At 46.7% G+C, this 19,453-nt stretch overlaps 1 protein-coding gene across 1 annotated transcript in view; it reads right to left on the reverse strand.

The window, feature by feature from the left end:
• Positions 1 to 17,068, reverse strand: part of LRRIQ1 (leucine rich repeats and IQ motif containing 1) — a 157,206-nt gene extending 140,138 nt beyond the window's left edge. Inside the window, exons 1-6 of the mRNA XM_044277251.1 lie at positions 16,948 to 17,068; positions 14,736 to 14,862; positions 10,380 to 10,468; positions 6,433 to 6,529; positions 4,322 to 4,551; positions 158 to 232 (exon numbers count right to left, since the gene is read on the reverse strand). Of these exons, the coding sequence (XP_044133186.1) occupies positions 158 to 232; positions 4,322 to 4,551; positions 6,433 to 6,529; positions 10,380 to 10,468; positions 14,736 to 14,862; positions 16,948 to 17,067 (738 nt within the window). The 5' untranslated portion in view covers position 17,068. The remainder of the gene's footprint in view (positions 1 to 157; positions 233 to 4,321; positions 4,552 to 6,432; positions 6,530 to 10,379; positions 10,469 to 14,735; positions 14,863 to 16,947) is intronic.
• Between the last annotated feature and the right edge of the window lie 2,385 nt (positions 17,069 to 19,453).

Below are 19,453 nucleotides of genomic sequence, written 5' to 3' on the forward strand. Positions count from 1 at the left end.
TAGCTGTTTTGCCTTAGGCTTTGTGTGTGTTCAGCTAATAAAGGTCATTGCCATGGTATCTGATAGCTTGTCTGAAAGATGACTTCACCAATAGTGGCTGAAAACAAGTTCTACTATTGTCCTGACTGATGAAACCCCCTTCCTCTAAATGATTTACCTGGTGATTTTTGAAATCTTGTTCAAGTTCTTCATTGCTTCTCTTTAGATCTAATTGAAGCTGTTCTTGTTGCTCCTTCAAAAGAGAAGATTTAAAATTCTGATTATCTGGAATATATTTTACATGTGGAGTTGTCAGATAAAGAAAATGGTGCTAAACAAACTTGAAAGGCTCTAAAATGTCAGTATAAAAAATATGTACCTAATGTACCTTCCTGATGCTGATACCCTGGTTGTTTTTTTAAAATACCGCTCGTACGCCCTGCTGTGCCCCCCTGTAGTTCTCACGCTCAGTATGTTAATACTGAGCCTAGGTACAGGGAGGAGGAGATGCCAGGGTTTCTCAATGGGTGTCTCCTTCTCCCTGGCTGTGCCGCAGCCCAATCACAGCGGAGAGCGTCACAGCCAGGGGGAAGGTGAGTTGTTTTTTCTCTCTGGCTGTGACGCTTTCCGCTGTGATTGGATCGCGGCACAGCCAGGGAGAAGGAGACGCCCATTGAGAAACCCTGGCGTCTCCTCCTCCCTGTACCGATGCTCAGTATTATACTGAGCGGGAAAACTGCAGGGGGGCACAGCAGGGCGTACGAGTGGTATTTTAAAAAAACAACAGGGTGTCAGCATTACGCTGCAAGTCAAGGAATTTCATTAAACTAGAAAATTCCCATGAAAGGTCCTCTTTAATGTAGTCAGAAACACCCCTTTCTCCTTTTCCGTGCAAAAAAGAGCAAAAGTATAAACCACTTATTATGCTGCTCTGTATATTGACCTAATGACACGTTAATGGTGAACCTGCACTTAACGAGATAGGACTAAACAGCAACACGGCTTGATTTTTATTAACCAGGACACGGTGTAGATAATATTAAGAACGGATGACAGTAAGTTGCAGGTTATTTGACATCTGGTGGTGGTTCTGTACCCTCTTTGTGCAGATGGGCTGGTATTCAGAGGCTGCAATATGTAACAGGGTCTTGCTGCTCAGTAAACATGTTGAGGTGCCATCTAAATTCAGACAACCTCTTTAAATGTGCTAAGAAACAAACGCTTGTAGTGCCTGCAAATACAACTTGCCATTCATAAACTGTGGTACAAGTAAACATGAAGCCTGAGATCAGCCTCTAAGAACGCTATGTGCAGACTCCCAGTCAAGGGCGGTCATAGTATGGACATTGTACATCAAGCTTGGCCAAACTCACCGCTTAGTACAGCACAAGCAAAACAACTGTGAATGCCAAATAGCGCTAGGTGCGTGCTAGGAAGAGTACAAATATTTAGAAATCCAAGATTTCAGTATTTCACAAGAAATCTATAAGGCTCATTGATTAATTTCATAGAAATACCTTAAACAAAATGGTGGGAAGTTCATAAGCCATATCGAGCTATGACTACAGTCCAGATGAGTACTTTGGGGATAATTTATCATGAGGGCAATGACTGAAGTCAGTTTTAATCAAGCTTGGGTTGGCACACGTCGCACCAAATTTATCAAACAGAATACTACGTTTGCTAGATTTGGAGCATCTTTAAACATAACCTTCTGCACCAACCCTCTACTGGAGAGGCTTTGGGCGGTTTTTGCCACATTTTTGGAAAAGTTGAAGTGACAAATCTAGAGTGAAACTCATTGGGGGAGATTTATCAAACTGGTGTAAAGGAAAGCTGGCTCAGTTTTCAGATTTCACCTTTCATTTTTGACAGCTCCTTTAGAAGATGAAATCTGGAATCTGATTGGTTGCTATGGGCAACTAAGCCAGTTCTACTTTACACCAGTTTGATAAATCTCCCCCATTATCTTAATTAACCTCACCCACTACATTTAAACTGGAGTGAGGTGAAAATGCTAAAATTTGCAAAACATTTATGCAAGTGACCTCAAAAAGTCACAAAAAATGTTGGGACTTTTTGAAGACTGAATTCTGGAGAGCATAGGTTGATAAATTACAGTCTTAAAGTTAAAACTGGAAAACTGAAGATCCGTATTATAATTTGATAGCAGCACTGGATACAGAGGAAGACGCTGAGCAGTGGTATACATGAAATTATTTGGCATTTTCATGTAAGAGTTGTTTCACATGTTTTTGTGGCAGTTTTTTAGCTAAACTCAAGGGTGAACTGAGAAGGAAGAAGAAGTATAAATCCTTCCTATGTATTTTCTACGCCTTTTGAATCCACTTCTGGCTTTGGCTTAAAGGGAACCTGTCACCAGTTTTATGGTGGCCTAACTAAGGGCAACATAAATAAGTGACTGATTCCTTTAGCAAAATGCTGGGTCACTTTCTTTAATTGACTCAGTCAATCTGCCAACATCTTGTATTGAAAACCTCCAGCTGATAATGATGAGTCATGAATATTCATGAGCTCCTGACTCTCCCCGCCCACCTGCTGCTGAGTGACAGTTTGTTTCCATATGAACTAGCAGAAGGTGGGCAGGGGAGTGGGTATAGCTCTGAATTAAATATACGCTGGACTCAATGACATCACGCCGGACTCCAATCAGCTCATTAGCATGCGGCATGTGGCATCTTTGTGTGTATATTATGAGGTAACCATCTGTCACACCAGTAAGTGAATACATCTAAGGCACTTTTTAGTAGTTAATGATTGTATATAATTAAGTTAGATTGTAATCAAATATCCACATGACAGGTTCCCTTTAAGAAAACTGCGTCGAAAAACTGCCACAAAACCTGTTGGTGAAATCACACAAAGTGACAATCTCATATGCTGTTTATGATTTACGATAACCAACAGGAGAAAAGTCCTGCCTTCCATCCATTCAATCCACTCCTCCTTTGGCACCAAACACGGACAGTGTTATTCCATCATATATGACAGAGAAAGCCTGGAAATCCAGCTATTGATAGCTTTTCGTGAATGAGAGCACATACAAGGAGAGCCGTCATTCACACTGGATGGGCTGGGTAAGAATGACTCCCAGGCAGGGGCGTAGCTACGGGGCCCGCGCTGGGACAGGAGCCAAACAGTGCAGGAGGACGACTCGGACTGACTACTATATACATATCAAGGGCCCGCCACCTATTGTGAATCCACTGTCCAGCACTGTGTGAGACGGAATGGTCCATAGGTAATCGCAGGAGCCAGGCAGTGCTCATGCCCCACAAGCCCCCTCCATTCTTAACTGAGGGCCACCCATCAAGCTTCAGCTTGCAAAGGACATGGAGCTCCAGCAGCAATCACAGGTGGCCCCACCCCCACAGTGAGGAAGGAGTCTTCTGTCTGGAGGGTAATATTGACTATCTGTACTCAAAGAGATCACTGTGTGTTATCTTTGGTGTTACATAGGACTGCAGGTGACATCTACAAAATTATTTGTACTCAGAGAGTTATCACGGTGTTATCTGTGGTGTTACATAGGACTGCAATTGACATCTACTACATTATCTGTACTCAGAGAGTTATCACAGTGTTATTGGAGGTAACATCTACTACATTATCTGTACTTAGGGAGTTAATACTGTGCTATATGTGGTGTTAAATATGACTACTGGAAAGGGACAACTCTGAAATTTGACGGATCCGCACCAAACGGCAGTGTGAAAGTAGTCTAATATTAAAGTAATGATTATTTAGTATTATAAAAAATACACGACAAGGGGGAGATTAATCAAACTGGTGTAAAGTAGTCCATTGCAACCAATCAGATTCCATCTTTCATTTTCCAAAAGAGCTGTGAAAAATGAAAGGTGGAATCTGATTGGTTGCTATGGACAACTAAGCCAGTTCTACTTTACACCAGATTGATAAATCTCCCTGTATCAGATCACAATTTACGGTCCCCAATGCACGGGCAACATCCATGCAGCTGCCGCAGACTGATCCAACACCATACAACTTGGATGGGTCTGTGATCCGTCCGCACTGCAAAAAAATAGAACAAGCGCTATATTTTTGCAGTGCGGGGGCACGGAGAGAAACCCGACGGAAGCACTCTGTAGTGCTTCCGTGGGGTTCCGTGCCTCTGTTCCACACTACACCTTCCGTGAAAAGGTCCCGCATCCATGATGCGGTGTGCACATGGCCGATGCCTGTATATTGTGGACCCGCTGTTTGCAGGCCACAAGAGGGGCACGGCTGTGTGCATGAGGCCTAAGAGTATACAGCGTACTTTTCTCAGCACTCATATACAATAGCATTTCTGACTTACTTGCTGCAGGGTATTAAGTGCTAAGAGCTCTTTCTCAAACTCCTTCTTCCAATGCTCTCGCTTTTCATCTTGCTCTTTGATTTCTTTCTCTAGGACGGCTTTCTGAGCACTGAGTGCGGCTCTATTCGTGTCCTTATGCTTCTCTTGTTCGGTTTCCCACTCCTGCAGTTTCTGTCTACAGCTTTCTTCTACCTCAAGGTAAGAAAGGTTAATAACCTCATCAGTGCCATCTGCAATCAAACACAATGACAGTCAACATCGCTATTTGCTCCATTCCACAAAATAAAAAGAGGCACAATCTAGACATATAAGTGCGCACACCACTTTAGCGCCATATCTGCAGCACATCTTTATATGGGAGGTATCATCTCTTAGGAAAAACGCTTTATAACATACTGGACAGACCACAACAACGGGTCCTGCTTTCTCAGGGACATATTAAAGGGGTACACTCATACCCATAGGCTGTCTGCAGCATTGCTTTACAGTGCACACAACCCATGCCCAAGAGAAGCACCGTTTGTGGAATAAAGCAGCCATGGTTTTCTATTCTCATATTTCAGCCACAGTCCGTGCCACTTTATACCACCGACAAAGGGTAATATGTTCTGTAGACATCAAACTGTCTGCAATCAGTCAACTCTTTATCATAATTAAAGGGGTTGTCTTGTTTCAGAAGAGAACCGGACAGTACATGCGATCCGCCTAAAGAATAGATCATTACTTACCTAACAGATCCCGTGCCACAACTCCAGTTCTCCCGGCAGGGCTGTTTACCCGACTGTAGCAGTGATGTCAAGTCAACAACATGTGAACACTGCAGCCAATCGCTGTCCTCTTCAGCGCACTGCTGAGGCCAGTAATTGGCTTCAGCGGTCACATGATGTTGATGTAATGTCATCGCTGCAGCCAGGTAAACAGAGCCCTGCTCGGAGAATCGGAGCAGTGACGTGGAATCTGTCAGGTAATTACTTGCAATTGTATTGTTCAGTTTACTCTTGAAATTGGACAACCCCTTTAAATGCATTTTTAGCCAATAAAGAAGAACTCCTTCTATTATTGAAAGTAAAAAGTTACAAACCTCTCAGCACTAGAGAATCACAGCAATAGTGCAATGTACATGATGTACGATGGATGTCCGATAGGAGCAATGAAACAGCTTTACTGAAAACTCAATTTTTACTTAAAAAAGGGAAGCATATGTCTCTACAATGGAAACTTCTCTGCTACAATATACTTACCTTATATTAAGAAAGAAATCCTGAGTGAGAAGAGCACTCATATATGCTAGCGCTGGGAAGTGCTCTTCTCACCCGGCCTACTGCGGCACAGAAAATTACCGTAACATCCAGAAATATCAAGCCACCATTTTCTATACATTAAATCCATTTCTATGGATTCTATGAAAACTTCATTTAAAGTTTTCTATGCAATCTAATGCTCCGTTACATTCCCTGTGATAATAATTCATGAAGCAGCCGCCGGCTCACTGCGCACAGTCCTTCTACTTCCGGCGGCTGCTTCATGAATTATTATTACAGGGATCGCAGGTCAGTGAATGTAACAGAGCATTAGTCTGCATAGAAAGGGGGAATATAAATGTAATTTTAACTCCTAAGACTCCTGTGCCCAGCCTTCTGTCCCCCAGGGAAGCACGGGAGGCAGAAGCACAGCGTCTGGCTGCACAGCGTCTGGCTGCACAGCCCGTCTTTTCTAATCGGAGATGGATGGCCTTTAGCAACGGTCATTTGAAGAGTGCTGCTAAGGGCCATTTCAGCCCCAGTTTTCTACCAAAAATAAACGTTTTGGCTAAATAAAGTCTATTGCAAAATTGTTACCTATCACTTGCCCTACACTTTAGCAAAAAAAAATATGACAGTTATCCTTTAATATATTTTATATTTTCACAGGCACCTCCTTCCTCAATCTACCGGCCTAGAGTGCATCCCACTAACTACTTAAATATGCTTACTGTACTTAAAGTAAAAAAAAAATATATCTACATTATTTTCTGAACATGAGGTCACTAATGAAATGCTTATATATCGTATGAACATTTAGAGAAAGCTAAGATTTTAAAGATAGCATAGAGTAAAAAAAATATCCAGGACCTAATTTCTCTGCAGGCTCGGGATCTTCTTTTCTGACAATTGCCTCTTTACCACTGAGCAGATCTTTTCTGTCTTCTTCTTCTATGTCAGCCAAAACCTAAAGCAAACAAACAGAAGCATATCAATAAAACAAAACGCTGTAAGGCTAGTTTCACACTAGCATTAAGACATCTGGCCAACACTGGCCGCTGGAGCGGTCTGGATGCAGCATTTCCGGATTCTGCCTGAACGTTCGCCGGTCCCATTAACTAAAACAAATATGCCGAGGATCGGCCAGACAACTATTGCTGCGTGCAGTTGTTTTAGTCCAGCCGAATCTCAGCATATTTTCAAGGTTGTAGCTGTATCTCCTACAAACCCCATCTCTGCCAAAACAGCCTGCCGGATCTCTGAACGCTAGTATGAAACTAGCCTAAGAATCACTGCCTAAGGCCTCCTGCACACGAACGTGTGCGCCCCGTGGCCGGGCTGCGGCACGCAAACTGCATGCCGCAATGCACGAACACCGACCGTGGGGCAGCTGCAGTGGATTGTGGACCCATTAACTTTAATGGGTCCCCGATCCGCCCGTTCTGCAAAAAGATAGGACATGTTCTATCTTTTTGCGGAACGGAAGTACAGGACGAAACCCCACAGAAGCACTCCGTTGGTGCATCCGTGGGTTTCCGTTCAGTGCTTCCGTTCCGCACCATTCCACATCTCTGGATTTGAGGACCCATTGAAGTGAATGCAGAATTATCACGGAACGTCGCCTGTGTATTGCGTTTCCGCAAATGCGTTCCGCAATACGGCCACGAGGCGCACACGTTCGTGTGCAGGTGGCCTAAGAAAGACATTTAAAAAAATAATAATAAATATCATTATTTATAATATAAAAGTTAGGGCACTGTGCAAAAACAAGGGCAGATAACCCCCACAGGAACCCGATACTGGGCACAGCGTCAACTGATCAGTTATAGCTAAACACACTAGGTAATTAGTCCAAGATGCATCAATCAATCGTTCCCTGGCTAAATTGCCTGAAACATTGAGAGGGTCATTTATTAGACAGAAATATGCCTACAATGTCCTTTGTGCCGCAATCTGTGTGGTGTGGTGTCGGCTGGGAAGGGGACCGGCCAGGAGGCCTGTCACATATACCATTTTCTATGCCTGGTTAGGGCGTAGAAAATGGTCTAAATGTAAGACAGAAAGGAACCCGTCTTACATTTAGAAGCGGCACTGGATGCGCTGAAATTATGGAGAGGCTGGCACCTCCATATAACTTTGGCGGATCCTCCATCAGTACAGGACTTCATTAAGACCGACGTCTAAAATAAAGGCCAGTCTTTATAAATTACCCCCTAAATGTTTGTGTCCTACTATTGCCAGCCAGGATCCAAGAAACATAGATGAGGTCCTACAGCATAGACGGGAGTCACTGTGGGAGGACAAATGCAGGAAGAAAATGGACGGTCATACTAATGCCGAACGCTTGGTCACACATCATCAGCTATGACCGGTGTTCCATTATATTTCCCTACCCGTGAGATTTCCCTACCCTCGTCATTTCCTGCTGTGACGTGGGTGGACCGGACATGATATGAGGAGGTGTGGCGTGCCGCTCAGGCGCATAACAACGGGGTAGGGAAATTTCACAGCAGAGTTAGCTGGACACCGGCCAGGGAGCCTCACCAGCTGTTTGGATAGGGAAAAATTACGGGCCAGTGCGCAGGCGCGGTGATCGGATGGATGTTCTCTGCTGGACACCAGCTGACACTGCGTATGCGCTGGGAGCCTCACCAGCGGTTAGGGTAGGGAAAAAGCACTGGCCCGTAATTTTTCTCTTCCCTAACCGCTGGTGAGGCTCCCGGCGCATGCGCATTGTTGGCCGGTGTCCAGCTAACTCTGCTGTGAAATTTCCCTACCCCATTGTTGTGCGCCTGCGCGGCACGCCACACCTCTGTCACACCTACTCATGTCATGTCCGCTGCGGCCCGATGTGACGAGGGTAGGGAAATCTCACGAGGTAGGGAAATATAACGGCTCCCTGTTTTACCACTACGCTGCACAAATATGCTCCTGAAAGAATCTATAATGTTGGAACGTGTAGAGCGAAACATGTGGCAGTTGGGAGTGAGCATGACTGACCTGCCATTATAGGGGCCTTACACCAGGCATCCTCAAACCGCAGTCCTTGTAAAACTACAACTTTCACAATGCCTTGCTGTAGGCTGATACCTGTAGGCTGTTCGGGCATGCTGGGAGTTGTAGTTTTGCAACAACTGGAGGGCCGCAGTTTGAGGATGCCTGCCTTACACAGTGCTGTTTGGTCAGGGATCAGGTTGGAGCACACCAGTGAAGGCATTAACACCCTGCACCTTAGTTCTGTGTTAGTGCTCCATTTTCTTCCTGCATTTGTCCCCCACAGTGACTCCTGTCTATGCTATAGGACCACATATAGGATCCTGGCTGACAACAATAGGGCACAAACATTTAATGTTTTGCGGCAGAGCATTCAGTGATGGACCTTGGACTATTCAGCCAGTGTGTTTAGCTATAACTGATCAGTTGACACTGTGCCTTAGGCTACTGTCACACTCGCGTTTTGGGCGGATCCGTCATGGATCTGCAAAAATGGATCCGGTACAATAATACAACCGCATGCATCCGTCATCAACGGATACGTTTGCATTATCTGTAACATAGCCAGAGAAAACGGATTTGTCCCCATTGACTTACATTGTGTGTCAGGATCCTCCTCGCTCCGCAATCCCAGGCCGGACAGAAAGACGCTGCAGGCAGCTTTTGGTGTCCGCCTCCAGAGCGGAATAGAGACTGAACGGAGGCAAGCTGATGCATTCTGAGCGGATCCTTATCCATTCAGAATGCATTAGGGCAAAACTGATCCGTTTTGGACTGCTTGTGAGAGCCCATGAGGGATCTCACAAACGGAAACCAAAACGCCAGTGTGAAAGTAGCCTTAGTCCCTGTGCTCAGTATCGGGTTCCTGTGGGGGTTATCTGCCTTATGTATTTGGACAATACCCTACCTTTTATATTACAATTGAAATAAAGATATTTATCATGTGTTGTTTTTAATGTTTCTTAGGCCTCATGCACACGACCGTTGTTTGGGTCCGCATCCGATCCGCCGTTTTTGGCGGCTCGGATGCGGACCCATTCACTTCAATGGGGCCGCAAAAGATGCGGACAGCACTCCGTTAAAAAAAAAATGTAATGTCCTATTCTTGTCCGCGCTTTGCGGACAAGAATAGGCATTTATATTGCCGGCGCCCGTGTGCCTTCTGCAAATTGTGGAAGGCACACGGGCGGCTTCGGTTTCTGGGGATCCGCGGTTTGCGGACTGCAAAAAACGGAAAGGTTGTGTGCATGAGGCCTTAGGCTGTGATTCTTCTACCTGTTCAGCTTTCTCCCATGATTTAGTTTTGAAAGTAGTCTAAAAGCACAACTAGGATGGTTTGGTAAACGGAATCTTAAAAGAAGACTGAAGATGTAACGGACTCCTCTAGAGTCTCTACGCCTCTAAGGCCACATGCACATAGTCATATCCAGATCCTTGAAATTATGGTTTCTTGAAAAATGCATAGCTTCCATGTGCATCCCATTTTTTCTCACTCCAACCAATAGAAAGAGCTATTCTCATCCACAAAAACGGACAAGGAATAGGACCTGCTGTGAGTTTCTTGGATCAGGCACATCGATCCGTAATAATCCCTTGCTGGTGTAGAGCTCCGATTTCGCATACAGACCCACACCACAAATATTAAGAGGCATGCATCTCTTGATGATTGTGGCACATAATATGCCAGCGGAGGAGAGATTAAGAGCGGAGTGTAAGTAGGATCACTGTTTAAATATTTTCAAGGTTTTTTTTTCTCCAAAAAACTGGTGCAATACAGCCCTCCCCTACTATATATGAAATATACAAAAGCATCCATGACATACCCTTCTCTTAAATGTCTCTGGTTCTTCATTGTACTCCGATGCCAGTTGAGCAAAATAATCATGATCATCACCGGGCTGAAGTTTAGACACTATATAAAAAGGGAATAATATAACAATTGACACATTCATACAGAAAAATACTAGATATCTATGCATAAAGTCAAATAGTATAATGAAGGCCCCCCCCCCGAGCGTATAGCTTGGGGGACACATGGTGGCAGGGGCAATGGGCTTTATTTTGAGGCAATAAAATGGCTTTTTGGTGAATAAGGTTGTGGTGGTATTTCTCTCCCCCTTGTTTTGACTTATATTTTAATTCTAGGTGTTTCTGACAGGAATCTGGTTTTGGCTGGTTCCCCTAGTGATCTGCCTAGTAACGGGACGCTCTGATCAGCTGTCAGGATTGGCCAGCTGTTTTCCAAAGCGGGAAATGCTGAACAGCTGATTGGCAGCTGTCAATTTGAGCGGGAATCCAGGTGAATAAAGGTGACAGCGCACAGGTATCCAGCTGTCAGTTCCAGTGGAGCACCCTTCAAGGAGCAGCGCCCGCCCTCCCTCCCCTTTTTATTGTCGTGTTGCAAGTTTGGGGGTGATCGGTCACCCAGCTAGTGCTGGGTGGACTTAATGGTCCATAAGTTTATGAGATTTAAGTATTTATTCAATTATTTATATTTTATGGTTGGATTATTTATTGATATTTATTAATTCAGTATTTTGATTGATTGGTATGATAACTTGGTAAAACCCCAAATAAAGCAACACGGCCTATTTATTCCACACTGATTTGTCTCTTGTTTTAATTATATATTAATTAAGTTTATATGGTTTCAAGAAATGTGTCCTCTGCCACCCAAGTAAATTCCTTGAATCCAGCTTCAATGGGCCCTGATTGTTGCTGGGTTATGGAATGTCCTGGACGGATGGCCAAAGTGATATGTAATACATAAAGCTGACTTGCAGGTTGCAAGGCGCAAATCTCCATGTGTGTGTAAAACAAAGACCGACGTTCCAATTGTATAGTGCAGGGGTGCTCAACCTGCTGTAGGCTGTCCAGGCATGCTGGGAGTTGTAGTTTTGCAACAGCTGGGGGGCCGCAGGTTGGGCATTCCAGGTGTGTAGTCCTCGAGGTCTCAGCTGAGGGTCTGAACTGCTATAAACATAGCCGCAGGACCGGGCATTCAGTGCCAGATTGACTGTTTGGTCTTTTTTTTTACTATCATTTGGAACTGTTAATAATTTAAAGGAATATTCTGAGACTCTAGAAGATTTCTTTAAAAACATCCCTACTGTTTGTAATACATTTTAAAAATGCCAGCAGCTCACCCACCAATGATACTTTGCTTACAAATCCTTGTAATTACGTGATGGTGACATCACTCCGATGGCTAATGACAGCATGCTGTGGGGGACCCTCTTTAATGAGTCAGGAACCTCATGTCAATCACTGAATAACATCTAATATATATAAAGCTGAGTGTGTGTATGTCCGCTAAAGGAATCCGCACCGTCACATTTACAATCATGAAATTTGGCATACAGGTACATCAGGTGTCCGGGAAGGTTTTAGACCAGGTCTCAGCTCTCTAGGACATACCGTTCCTGAGATATTCCCCAAAAAATGCATTAGCCAATAGAAGCTTGGCCACATGACCCTTATCAGCCAATAGAAGCTCGAAGGCCCTTAGTCTCCACATACACACAGTTTTACACCAGAATTACATAACAACCCAGCTATTTTTCTTCACTGCTGCAGGTCAGCTTTAATGGGGCAGGGCTCTGTGGATGGCACTCTCAAAAGACGGACTTAAAAACCCTGTCCCCAGGTCCTTCTAAGCAATGCCCCCAACCCGGTTAGACTATGCCTCCTCCCACTCTGTAGCAGACAGGGATTGAAAAAATTAAGGTAAAAATCAACTTCTGTCAGCTGCAGGGTGGGAGGGAGTAGGGGTGGGCGATATGGCCTAAAATCTATATTGCGATATAATTTTAAGCATGTGCGATATGTGATATATATTGCGATATATTGTTTTCTATATTGGGGGGGGGGGGGGGTGTTTAAACTTTTTTTACTTTTTATTTATTAACTATTGGCCTCCTTAAGGGCTAAAACCCTTGTCATATTCACCCTAATAGAGCTCTATTAGGGTGAATAGGACTTTACACTCTCCCTGCTGCCCTGTGCTTTGTGCACACAACAGCAGGGAGCTGACCATGGCGCCAGCCTCTCATGTGCCCCTGTGCCCCCCAGTCTCTCATGTGCCCCCCCAGCCTCTGATCTGCCCCCCTCAGCCTCTGATCTGCCCCCCTCCGCCTCTGATCTGCCCCCCCCAGCCTCTGATCTGCCCCCCCAGCCTCTGATCTGCTCCCCCAGCCTCTGATCTGCCCCCCCAGCCTCTGATCTGCCTCCCCCAGCCTCTGATCTGCCTCCCCAGCCTCTGATCTGCCCCTCCAGCCTCTGATCTGCCCCCCCCAAGCCTCTGATCTGCCCCCCCCCAAGCCTCTGATCTGCCCCCCCCAGCCTCTGATCTGCCCTCCCCCCCCCAGTATTAATCATTGGTGGCAGTGGCCACAGGGTCCCCCTCCTCCCCCCATCATTGGTGGCAGTTTGCAGTTCCGATCGGAGCCCCAGCAGTGTAATGCTGGGGCTCCGATCGGTTACCATGGCAGCCAGGAGTCACGCTACTGAAGTCCTGGCTGCCATGGTATGTCAGTGAGCAGAGAGCAGAGCATTATACTCACGTGCGCTGTGGCCACCGGTCGCTCCTTCTTCTCATAGGTCTGTGCGGCGCATTGCTAATGCTGTAAGCATTAGCAATCCGCCGCACAGACAGAAGAAGGAGCGACCGGCGGCCACAGCGCATGTGAGTATAATGCTCTGCTCTCTGCTCACTGACATACCATGGCAGCCAGGACTTCAGTAGCAAGACTCCTGGCTGCCATGGTAACCGATCGGAGCCCCAGCATTACACTGCTGGGGCTCCGATCGGAACTGCAAACTGCCACCAATGATGGGGGGGAGGAGGGGGACCCTGTGGGATATGGCCGGCACAATCATTGGTGGCGCAGTGGCCACAGTCCCTCCCCTCCTCCTCCTACTCTGTCCTCATTGGTGTTCAGCGGCAGCCGCGCACAGTGGGGAGGGAGGGACTCCCTCCTCCTCCCTCCGCTGTGCCGGCCGGCTCAGGAGAAAATGGTGCGTGCAATCATATCGCGGTCCGGCGATATAGGCGATATGGCGAAAATCCATATCGCGGCCCAAATTCATATCGCCTATATCGCCTATACCGCCCACCCCTAGAAGGGAGGGTGACTTTCTCCCTGCAGCTCACGCTCAGACAGCACAGTGCTGCTGTCTGAGAGTGAGCTGTTCAAAAGGAAATCTCTGTTTCCGTCCAGGCCCTGCGCCAGACGGAGGACAGGGAGTCTGAAAGCCGGACTGTCCGGCCTAAAACTGGACCTCTGGCCACCCTAGGGGCAGGCTGCTGTGGAGGTCACTGTTAAGGGGATGGTCTGCTATGGAGGTCGGTGTTAAGGGGCAGATTGCTGTAGAGACCACTGTTAAGGGGACGGGATGTTGTACTATACTGTGGAGGTCACTGTTAAAGGGGCGGGTTGCTGTAGAGGCCAATATTAAGGGGGGGATATGCTGTTGAGGTCACTGTTAAAGGAGCGGGCAATGTAGAGGTCTCTGTTAAGGGGGCAGGGAACGGTGGAGGTCACAGTTAAGGGAACAGTCCGCTATGGAGGTCAGTGTTAAGAGGCGGGTGCTGTAAAAGTCACTTTTAAGGGGGCGGGGTGTTATGAAGGTCACATTTTAAGGGAACGGAGCTCTGTGAAGGTCATTGTTAAGGGGGCGGGTTATTGTGGAAATCACTGTTAACGAAACGGGGTACTGTGGAGGTCACTAATAAAAGGGCGGCCACTGTGGAGGTTACTGTTAAAAGGGAGGGAGCTGTGGATGTTATTGTTAAGGGGAAGGCCGCTGTGGAGTTCACTGTTAAGGGGGCAGGGTGCTGTAGAGGTCACTGTTATAGGGGATACTGTTGATATCTTTTAAGAACACACACAAACATTAAATGATCTAGATGAAATATACCCGAGCAAAGCCGGGTCCTTCTGCTAGTTATTCAATAGAATAAGCAGCTGAGGTATGTATCACAGTGCCACCCACAGTCTTCATATGTCAATGCCAGCTACAGTGTCTCCATAAGAGTGCCAACCCCAAATGCCCCTTATACAGTGTCGGTTAGTGACCCCAAAAAGAGCCATTCTGTGCAAGGCAAAATGTCCCTTATCCTGCCCCCACCCCACTGTTCTCTGCAGATGCATCTGAGTGACCAGCACAAGAACCTTTACCTGGAAAATATTCACTCCATGAGTCTGTAGAATCCAAGTCTTGTAAAATCAGTTTTTCAGCATTTTCACTCCTTTGTTTAACCAATTGTAAAAATGAAAGTACGGATTCCGGAAATTCTTCTATAGTCTGGAAACAAAAAGTACCAAATATATGAGAGCGGACAGAATCCCACCAGGGCAGTCTATCTTCAGTAGAAAGGAAATGGTAAAGAGGTTCATGCAGTTGTTACAGCAGCGGCCATGAGCCACCTCCCGCTGACTTCTTCTTGGCGGGTCCAGCCAGCGGGTTTGCTCCGTCCCACAATGTAGGCTGTGGCCCGTCCTTCCCTGCCTGGAGGGCCCGTTACAGTAGATTAGGCTGTGGGGAGTATTCTCTGGTGCATATAGTACCTCGGACATACGCCACTGTATAGCCATGCAGCGGCCACAAAAAATGGCGGTGTACTCTTTTAGCAGTTGCCCACGGTATAGAAAAGTGAAGTCTGCTCTGCTTTCCTAAGGTATGCCAACGCATTTCATCTTGGCAGAGGCCAAAAGGACAATCCTTTGGTCTTCCTTAGATAAATGGGGGCCTATGGACAGGGCTCTTTCCTCATGCATTCACATAGCGTCAGGTGAACAGGCTTACAGGATGGGGTTACTCACCTACACCGCATTAAACTCCAGCGTGCGATATGCCCATCATGCAGTGTTTGGGGCATGAGACTATCTCTATTATCTTCATATCACCTGATTGCAGGTTCGGTTTTCACATATATATATATATATATATACCACACATAGACAATAGTAATTCACCCCCCTCAGCGATTCTTGAAATCAATTTTTGGATAATAAATTTTACTGGAAAATGTATTAGTACGGCAGAGCAGTAAAAGCTCAGCGTGGTCACTATGATGTAGTGTTAAACTAGGGAAAGGAAAGAAATCCAGAACCCAAATGTGAAATGGAATTAGAAGAGTGGGTTCACGTGTAGGTTTTTGCTGGGGGTTTTCTGAAGCTTTGTATTCTTAGCGCATGCTTTTGCACCTTCATTTTTGGTGCCATAAAAACACCAGCCCCAGATGGTAGCTAAAAGTGTATGGGAAATACAAAAACGCAGGACACACAAGTGTTTTTTTTGCCACTGGTGTTTTCATTTATTGGGTGGTGGTTTTGGTGTTCCTAATCCTGGCCCCTTCAAACCCATAGACTGCTGGAGCTCTTGGCATTGTTTTGCCAACATCTTCTATATAGGGGAAAAAGACGATAGCCTGCCCCTCCGTGTCACTTTGCTGTGGATAGGATATAACTTTTAACAACCAGAATACCCCTTTAAGGCCTCATGCACACGGTCATTACCTTTTTTCGGTCTACAAATTGTTGAACCACAAAATACGGATACCAGCCATGTTCATCCCACAGTCCAGTCAATGTTATAGAAATGCCTAATCTTGTCAGCAAAATGGACAAGAATAAGACATGGAATGGCCACATAGACGCAGACACGGATGACACCTGTGTGCTGTTCGCATTTTTTGTGGCCCTGTAGAAATGGATGAAAAAATACGGATTGGATGCAGACCCAAAATAGGGTTGGGTGCATGAGGCCTAATACTGATGCACCTGCATCCTGACAGCAACATGTACCACATCCATCAACATGGATGACGCAGGGCTGTGTCTCATGATGCACCATCTTGGCGCCACATGTAATTAGGACTGAATTCCTGGAATTGCCAGGAGATGTGCCAACTCTTCCAGAAAAAGGGATAGCTCCCGTACTGAGCCATGAGTTTATGTAAAGGTACCCGGCAAGTTGTGCCAAATACAGCATTTACAGAAATGTGTTGCTATTGACAGCTACTGGACTTTTGGTATGCACCTCTACATCAAAAATCCCTTATTTGGCAAACATTTCACAGGCGTCAAAAAAGTAGCAGGAAGCGTGAGAAACCTGGTGCACAAAAACACCACAAAGCTGCATGGACCTGACTGTTCAGTGATAACACGAGAAGACATCGTTCCCTCTCGTCGTCATAGCAACAGAGAGTTTCTTTCCACAAACTGTGCTGAGAAATGAAAGCTGGCTTCTGATTGGTGCAGCGCTGACATGTGACTAGGACTGCAGCAGCTCGTCCTGTCATGCACACGGTCACCTAGCAACGCGCGAAGCATTCTGCAGCCGCCCTGTAACCGGCCAGATTCCCGCTCCTAGCCCAGCCATTCTAACCTCCTCCTCGCCGCACTCTATGAGGCTGCCGTCCTCTTCCTCGGGGTCCTCCGCCGGTGACGCACTCCTCGCGCTCCCTGATGAAAACTTACTGAATACAAGCTCGATACCTTCCTCCATGTTTACCAGGAGCACGACTCCGCTCACGTGATCCCTCGGCAGGGAGGAGCGAAGGGGGAGGATCCCTGCTGACGTCACGGCAAAGTGATAGAGCCTCCGAAATACAATACAGTGGTTTTCTTGTCAGAGGTTGTAGTCAATGGGGGAATGGCTGCGGTACCTGAGGTATAGATGGAGATATAGAGCCTGGAGGAGACTACCAGCAGCCCAGTGATTAACCCTGCAAATACTGTGCCCCATGGTCATTAGGTACCTGAGGATGGCACAGTGAGCTCTGCAAGGTTAAAGGGGTTGTGCCAAGTATGAAAATGATGCCTTTTATAGCTAACTATTCCTGGGGGTCTGACTGCTTGGACCCCACCGATCCCGAGAATGTGCATCTTATGCCAAGCATGCACCCTGCCGCTCCATTCATTCTCTATGGCAGGCATCCTCAAACTGCGGCCCTCCAGCTGTTGTAAAACTACAACTCCCACCATGCCCTGCTGTAGGCTGATACCTGTAGGCTGTTCGGGCATGCTGGGAGTTGTAGTTTTGCAACAGCTGGAGGGTTGAGGATGCCTGCTCTATGGGACTACCTGCATTAGCTGAGCGTAGAACTGCGCTGTCCCCGGGGGTCCCATAGAGAATGAATGGAGCGGCAGGGCGCATGCTCAACCTACTACTACATCAGGACGGGGGCACCTGTTCTTGGGACTGGTGAGGGTCTAATCGGTCGGACTGGCCCACAGGGGAACAGGTGAATCCCCCGATGGGCCCCCAGTCCTCCAAGCACAACATTTCAACTAGCCTATAACTAAATAAAAACTGGGTAGCCTATATAAAGGATGTTAGCCCATCTCACTAGGATATGCCATCAATGTCAGATAGGTGCGGGTCACGCCTCTAGGACCAGGGTGAGAACTGTCAAGAAAGTTCTGGACAGTCCGTAAAAATAGGTGACTTTTTTCCTATGTATGTGAAAAAAAAAAATAGACGTGTCAGTGATTTATTTGAGGCTGGTGGCACTTGAGTAGATTATTTTGGTGGTAATTATCATCATGTTACAGCTGTCAGTAAATGCTGGTAATGAGTTCTTACCAGTATATTGAGCTGTAGACATGTATTACTTATAATCTTTATCATCCATTATGGTTTTCCAATTTTTTCTGTAAAAAAAGGTTGACTGTCTGCAGTGGCGTACCAAGGGGGGTGCTGACGCCGGAGTCACCCGTCCCAGTGCCGGCTCCATCCACTGCTGCGACCATGCGACGCGACTCAGATTATTGCGGCGGCGGGCGGCGCGCAACATGACGTGACGACGTCACGACGCTGCCGCCGCGCCGCCGCCTTCACGGATCAAAAGAAGGATCGGATCCCATCCATCTTATACCAGCGGCCGGACGGCGGGCAACGGGCATCATTCAAAATAAATGTGAGACACACAGTAAAAGTAAAGTAAATAATTGTGTAATTAAGGAGGGGGGGGGGTCGGGGTGTACCGTGTAAATTGTAATTAAGGTGGGGAGGGAGGGGGGTGTAATTAGGGGAGAACTTAGAGAGGGTGTAATTAAGGGGGGGGGGTGCAGGATCTGTTCATTTTATTGATGATGGAGATTTGGATTTTTTTTCTTTTTGGTGCAGATGATGGAAAGTGATTTTTTTTAAGGGGGTGCAGCCTGCACCCCCTTAAAAAAAATCACTTTCCATTCTGCACCAAAAAGAAAAAAAATCCAAATCCCCATCAATAAAATGAACAAATCCTGCACCCCCCCCCCCCCCCCTAACCACCTCCGGACCGCCTAACGCAGATGTGCGGTCCGGAGGTGGCAGCCCTGCGCAGAGTCACGCATATATGCGTCATCTCGCGAGGGCCGGGATTTCCTGTGAACGCGCGCACACAGGCGCGCGCGCTCACAGGAACGGAAGGTAAGCGAGTGGATCTCCAGCCTGCCAGCGGCGATCGCTCGCTGGCAGGCTGGAGATCCGAATTTTTTAACCCCTAACAGGTATATTAGACGCTGTTTTGATAACAGCGTCTAATATACCTCCTACCTGGTCCTCTGGTGGTCCCTTTTGTTAGGATCGACCACCAGAGGACACAGGTAGGTCAGTAAAGTCGCACCAAACACTACACTACACTACACCCCCCCCCCCCCCCGGTCACTTATTAACCCTTTATGAACCCCTGATCACCCATGATCACCCCATATAAACTCCCTGATCACCCCCCTGTCATTGATCACCCCCCTGTCATTGATCACCCCCCTGTCAGGCTCCGTTCAGACGTCCGTATGATTTTTACGGATCCACGGATACATGGATCGGATCCGCAAAACACATGCGGACGTCTGAATGGAGCCTTACAGGGGGGTGATCAATGACAGGCGGGTGATCACCCATATAC

This window comes from Bufo gargarizans, chromosome 2 (assembly GCF_014858855.1).
Source record: "Bufo gargarizans isolate SCDJY-AF-19 chromosome 2, ASM1485885v1, whole genome shotgun sequence".
NCBI lineage: Eukaryota > Metazoa > Chordata > Amphibia > Anura > Bufonidae > Bufo > Bufo gargarizans.